At 44.8% G+C, this 6,638-nt stretch overlaps 1 protein-coding gene across 1 annotated transcript in view; it reads left to right on the plus strand.

Moving 5' to 3' along the window:
- Positions 1–6: 6 nt before the first annotated feature.
- HSPD1 (heat shock protein family D (Hsp60) member 1) overlaps positions 7–6,638 on the plus strand; it is a 9,516-nt gene continuing 2,884 nt past the window's right edge. The window contains exons 1-8 of the mRNA XM_057379308.1: positions 7–68; positions 846–1,021; positions 3,758–4,010; positions 4,533–4,615; positions 5,178–5,273; positions 5,590–5,683; positions 5,905–6,073; positions 6,384–6,483. Coding sequence (XP_057235291.1) covers positions 848–1,021; positions 3,758–4,010; positions 4,533–4,615; positions 5,178–5,273; positions 5,590–5,683; positions 5,905–6,073; positions 6,384–6,483 — 969 coding nt within the window. The 5' untranslated portion in view covers positions 7–68; positions 846–847. The remainder of the gene's footprint in view (positions 69–845; positions 1,022–3,757; positions 4,011–4,532; positions 4,616–5,177; positions 5,274–5,589; positions 5,684–5,904; positions 6,074–6,383; positions 6,484–6,638) is intronic.

Raw genomic sequence — 6,638 nt, forward strand, 5'->3', positions numbered from 1 at the left:
CGCCGCCGCCGCGCCAGACGTGCCCCGCCAGTCCGCAGAGCCGCGGTGCTGCTCCCGCGCTGCCGCAGGTGAGCGGGAACGCGGCCGGGCCGCCGGAGCCGCTCCGCTCTGCCCGGCCTGGGGAGGCCGTGGCGGCCTTTCCCGTGCGGCCGCGATTATTGCGGAGGCCCCGCGCTGGGAGCGGCCGGGCCCGGGTGGCGGGAGCGGGGGGCGGCCGTGGTGCGGGCGTTGTGCCCGGGTGGGGGGAGCGGGGCCYGCACTCTCCTGCGGGGCGGTGGCGGCGCGGCGGGCCCGGCGGGCGGRGGGCGGGCGGCACTGACCTTGCTGCGCGTGTCCTGCTGCAGCGGCCATGTGGCCGCGGGGCCTGGCCCGGYACGGGGGATCCGGCGGGCCCCGGCTGGCGGCCGCAGCCCTGCCTCTGTTCGCTCTGCCCTTGGTGGTGTAGGGGGGTGCGGAAGCYTCAGCGAGCTCCCGTCGGCACGGCCCCGCTCTCGCAGCCGCAGGCGGGCGCGGCCCCCGCGCTGAGCACATGGAGCCGCGGGCGCTCCGCCGTGCCCTCGCCGTGTCCTGCCCCGCTCCTGGGGACGGCTCGGCGGGAGGAGCTCGGAGCTGCCGGAGGCCGCGCAGGGAGGAGCTGTTGCCTCGCGGGTCTCGGTGTGAGGATCGGGGACACCCAGCCCCGGTATTGGCAGTTGTGTGTCTCCATTTCAGCTAGTCGAAAAATTTAAAGATTCATCATGTTTGCTTTACTTTTTGAATCTGTTCCCCCTCTTTTCCTGTAGAAGTACCTGTGCAAAGCCATAATACTTYTCYTTTTTTCTGTGGTTTTTTTTTCAATATTTTAGACATGCTCCGTTTATCTACAGTACTCCGTCAGATAAGACCAGTGTCCAGAGCACTCGCCCCCCACCTAACACGAGCCTATGCAAAAGATGTGAAGTTCGGAGCAGACGCGAGAGCTCTAATGCTACAAGGAGTAGATCTTTTAGCAGATGCTGTAGCTGTCACCATGGGGCCAAAGGTAAGGGATGCAAGATTAGGACTTTAAGTTAGCACAGACCTGATTGAAAGTACTGTAACAGAGAGCAGTTGCTGGGTTTCTCTCGGTGAAGCTCCACGATTGYATTTGCAGAAGTGCAATGCAAAGGGACAGGGGCATGTGCAGGCCTGGTGSAAGCAGCTCTAATCTCACGTGTGTCACCTGAAGTGTGACATTAGTGCATGTTCTTTTCATAGTAACAAAGTAAAATTACTTGGATCCCTGGGAATGGCTCAGTATATTTGTTTAAAAAGTTTGAAGGCTAAGCAGAAGTGCATAATTGTTTCTAGCTCAGTTGATAATCTGTAACAACGGAGTAGATAATGTAACTGTCTGTGCCAAGGGGTATGTTAATTATGTGGGTTGATCCGTTTGATTTTTTTATGGTGGGGTTTTTAAAATTTTTGTTTACAAATTACAATTTTGTATCATTTTATCCTTTGGTATTAATAAGTTAAAACATCCAAAGTGTAATGGTGAGTTTTTAATAGGCTGCTAAATGTTTCCAGCCCGGGTGAATTCTATTGTAGTGGCATTCATTTATGTTTCACTATATTCTGTCCTATAAAGGAGATCTGAGTCTCTTGGRAAACCCACTATGGCATTCTGCATAGTCATGCAATGTGCAGTAGGGCTTGAAATGAGATTCCTCTTTTTSAGTTACGAGACACTGATTTTATTTGGGCTCACGTGAATCTCTGTTTCCTGTGATAGCATGTGCATGATAGTTCTTCTCAGGACTGYTTGGCCTCTGTAACATTAATTCGTGTATTTCCTGCACATTTTTAGTGCTCTATGAGCTTTATTTCAAAGCAAAGATGCTATAAGTTAAGCAGATGAAGGTTAAGGAACAATGCCATCAGCACACTGTGGCTACTTCCATGAAGGAACAAAGTTTAAGTGKAGTCAGTTAACTCTTAATTTCTTCGGATCAGGTTACTCTGTGAATTCCTAAGCATAGTCCTAAAGCACTGGCTAAAGGGCAGTTGCTGATGCAACTTCATGTAACCTTAGGKGATTTTTGCTTGTTATGCTGTTCTCCATGCACTGATAGAAATGGAGGGGTTGTACTGCAGTGCCTGAATCAGCTTCTGGCATTTTTAAGAAACATCACTCTGGTGAGGARACTTCCCATTGGTGTTGCTCTGCATTTTAAGGAACCCGGTTTGCAGTCTCACATAATCTTTTGATACTGTTCCAGCATGTTGAGCACAACTAGTTTATGTGGGAGCTCAGCTTCTCAATATGCAGGACAATTCCAAACACATGTGTACTTATTCGTGATACTCCTTTTTTCTGGACCACAGACAAGTGTTTTTGCTGAGAGCAAGTCCTTTCATGTGATTGGATATAGGCAGATTATGTGGTACCCGTCTCCTCAGAGCAGCAAACCAAATAATTGGAATAAGACCATATCAAAGTACAGAATAAAATTAAGCAAACTAGAAGAGACTGTACAAAGAACTTACTGCTAGCAGGCTTCTCCAGGGAGGAGTATTCTTATTCTTGAATCACTTCTAGCTTTAGAAATGCAGGTCAGATAAAATAGTTGTAAGCAAACAGGGAATGCATTATTTAGTCATACCTGTTTCATGGCACAGAGGTGAATTTCCATMAGCACTTCCCCAGGTTTCACCTGAGTAACTGAAGCATAACCTTTCTTTGTAGCTGCCAGGGTGTTGTGCTTGAGGAGCAGCGTGGCCTGGTGCCTGGCAGGCAGCCAGAGCTGGTTCAGTTATTGGAGCAGATGTGTGTGGGYTCTGAGCAGGGGAGGAGCACAGGGCACCGCAGTGCTGGGTGCTGCAGGGGAATCCTTGCCTGGCACATGATCTGTACCCTGGAGCCAGCRGGGCCTGGCAGACCAGGTGAGGGCAGCTTGTGCAGGGCCAGCTGAGAGCCACAGTCCTGGGTGGGGCAGTTGCTCTCCCTTTGCTCTTGCAGCAGCTGTCAGGATAGGGTAGGAGTTTCAGGGCAGCCAGAGTACACCAGAGTTGGCTCCTTGTGTTTCTGCTGCCTCCAGCTCAAACGTGAACGTGACTGTTCARGGCAGCTCTTAAAGCTATTGAATTCATCTGTGAAYARGCAATCTTGTGCAGGTGCATTTGCYTTGTGTTCCCTGGATGGTTCAGTTYCYCATGTTAGCTGTGTCTGTTGGATAGAATAGTCCAGCTTTTCAGTTGGATCCAAGTGCAAACTGAGATGAGAATAACTTGGTAACTTGTAGTGTCTGAGAAATTATTATAACACATTAACACAAAACTCTCTTGGGTAATAACTAATGAGGTTTGTAAGTCTGCTTTTTTTTTCCTCTAGCACATGCAACAAATTGAGCTTAGTTGTGTTTTCAATCACAAAGAATTTTTATTGWGATCTGATGAGAATTTGGCATATGTATTTCTTTGTGTTGCTATATTTTAATTTTGGGGTAAGATATTAGCGTTAGACAGAATTTCTTCAATTTTCTCCCTAAGGCCAGTCTTACTTAGTTGCAGRCTCTAGTGTTAATCATTATGGCTGAGGAATGAAGCCTAAAACCTTTGAGCCTTTTTTCCAGTTTTGGAGAACCTCAGTTGTGTGTGCTTGAGAAATCCCAACTGAAAGCTCTGTGCAAGGTGTTCAGCTGTGGCTGTTCAAAARGATCTTCATTTTCAGTTGACCTCTTAAGAGTAATAAGCTGTGGGTTGGCTTTGATTTACAATTTGTTATTTGTCCCCCTAGGGAAGAACAGTTATTATTGAACAAAGCTGGGGAAGTCCCAAAGTGACAAAAGATGGTGTGACAGTAGCAAAGGCAATTGACTTGAAAGACAAATACAAAAAYATTGGAGCCAAGTTAGTTCAAGATGTTGCCAACAATACCAATGAGGAAGCAGGAGATGGTACCACTACTGCAACAGTCCTTGCACGTGCTATTGCCAAGGAAGGCTTTGAGAAGATCAGCAAAGGAGCTAATCCAGTAGAAATCAGGAGGGGTAAGTTTTTTCCCTTGTTTTTAATGTTTGGTTACTGTTTTTTATTTTTCATTTACTACATTCAACTTGTTTTCTATTTGAACAGCCACATAAAGGTTTATATGAAGTGATTGATGCTTAGAGAACACAATTGTTTCTCTTACATCGCTGATTCTGAACAATTACTAATTTTTCTAATCATTTTGCTATTTTATATGCAGTTAACTTTAAATTTGTTGTAAGTGGACTCTAAAGCCATTTCTACATTTAATTTATATAATAGCTATGTAAACAAATCGGTGACAAATCAGTTGATCATGACAGTATCTCACACAAATTTTAAAAAAACCTGTCACTACATACATAAATGACAGTATAGAACAAGAACCATTTGGTTTTGARCATGCAAACTTTATGCATTTTTGCAGTACGGACTTTTGTTTGAAAGGAAACCTGTTTTGTTGGAGTGGGTGGGTGCTTGGTTTGTGGTTTCCGTGCTCTGTACTTTGTTTTTTCACTTACAAGTGCTCTGTTCATCTCTAGGGGTGATGCTAGCAGTGGATGCCATCATAGGCGAACTGAAGAAGCTGTCAAAACCTGTTACAACTCCAGAAGAAATTGCACAGGTGAAAAAAAAAACCAAACCAAGCCCCACAATAAAATGTAACCCAAGTTTAGGTAGCTGTTCTTCAGAAGAAGTTCCGTGAGGTCAGGTTTAAGGGAGTTACCCAGTATCAGATGCACAATCTTTTTCTTTCTACATCAGAAGTATTTTGTYTCCAATTGCACTGCTAGAAGCTAGTTCACAAGTGGGTAGTTTTTCTCATCTGTAAGTTTCAATCCAAAGTGTGATCYTAAAACATAACTTTGTGCACTTGGGATGAACTGATGAGAGCAAAGTGTGTTTGTGGATGGGAGCTGATGGCAGAGTACTGAGAGTGTGGCAGATGTGCTGTGGGAGGCTCAGGTTCAGGTGTGTTGGTCTTGCTGGGTTATTTGTCCCTGTGTCTGGAGATGGCCTGGCTGTGGGCCAAGCCCTTCTAACACAGTTCTGGGTCCTCCATGAGTATGCTGCAGTCACTGCCTGGGCTGTCAGCAATGTGGGAATTGCAGATGCATCTTCTGATTTTCTTCATAGTGAGGAAACACCTTGTATTGTGAAATGAGATTAAATGTTTTACTCTTTAGGTTGCCACGATATCAGCAAATGGAGATCAGGAAATTGGCAATATAATCTCTGATGCAATGAAAAAAGTTGGAAGAAARGGTGTGATCACTGTCAAGGTAAGAAGTGGCCAGCATACAAAGTGCCTAGTGACTGTCTCTTGTCCAGTTAGGGCTTGCTCTTTTCACATGTCATGCTGCTGCTACAGCTCACATTCTGAAACTCCTACCATAATTCCTCCCCAGCTCCTTTAGATCAGGGTTTAATCACTAGACCCCCTTACATTGATTCTAGTTTGAAAAGAAGCACATGAAACTGATGTGGGATCCACATCAGAGCCTTTCATTCTGTTAAGCATAATATGCTAAGACTGTATTTGTGCTTTTGGTAGCAAAGAGGGGAGTTTTTAATGCAGACTTACTTGCATCTTAACAGGATGGAAAAACTCTAAATGATGAACTGGAAATCATTGAGGGTATGAAATTTGACAGAGGCTACATCTCTCCATACTTCATTAATACAACTAAAGGTGAGTTAACAATAAGCTATGTCAGGTACCTTACAGGGGCTCTTGTCACTAGAGATAATGGCAGCTGTTAAAGGTTTTACAGTCCCTTATGCTGGGTACCACAGTAAATCGAGCAGGGGGTCCTTCCCCAGTCATTGCTCCAAAGTAGCTGCTTAAGTTAAAAGAATGCTTGGTATGTTTCTGTAATGGAATTGTTCAGATAATGCATGTTGTTTCTGCAGGGCAGAAATGTGAATTCCAGGACGCTTATGTTTTAATCAGCGAAAAGAAAATTTCTAGCGTACAGTCCATAGTTCCAGCTCTTGAAATTGCCAATGCCAACCGYAAACCTTTGGTCATCATTGCTGAAGATGTTGATGGAGAAGCCCTCAGCACTCTAGTCTTGAACAGGTGAGGCTTAACATCCGTTCTTTTCCACAAATACTGCTTTTTTATTTCCATCCTTTTGAAGGAATACATACAAAAGATGTGTTTAATTTTTCTAGGGTGTAAGGCTGTTTGTTGTCTTATTTGTGTCAGAGAAACAGCAGCTTTTCACATCACCATAATTTGCCTCAACTCAGAACCTCAGTTGTGTCCTAACTACCTTTTTGAGCAAAACCAGCTCAGTTCATGAAGGTCTCTTTGTTTTGACTGTTAGAGCTGTACTGAAATAACTTGGCTTAGTAATTAGACTCATTCTCTGAATCCTTCTCTTCAGACTGAAGGTTGGCCTTCAAGTTGTTGCTGTAAAAGCACCAGGTTTTGGTGACAACAGGAAAAACCAGCTTAAGGACATGGCAATTGCTACTGGTGGTGCTGTAAGTAATGATGTTTTAAATGGCTTTTTGCTTCAAGAAATGCTAGTGKTTTTTAAGGAGGAAAACAATGTGCATTTTTAGGTCCTTGGCTTGTATTTGCTGGGTTGCAGTCTTTGTTCTGTTCTATCAAAAATGTAACAGTAACTGATGCTTGA

Source organism: Malurus melanocephalus, unplaced genomic scaffold (assembly GCF_030028575.1).
Source record: "Malurus melanocephalus ecotype Western Australia unplaced genomic scaffold, MMel_1.1 scaffold_401, whole genome shotgun sequence".
In the NCBI taxonomy this organism is placed as follows: Eukaryota; Metazoa; Chordata; class Aves; order Passeriformes; family Maluridae; genus Malurus; species Malurus melanocephalus.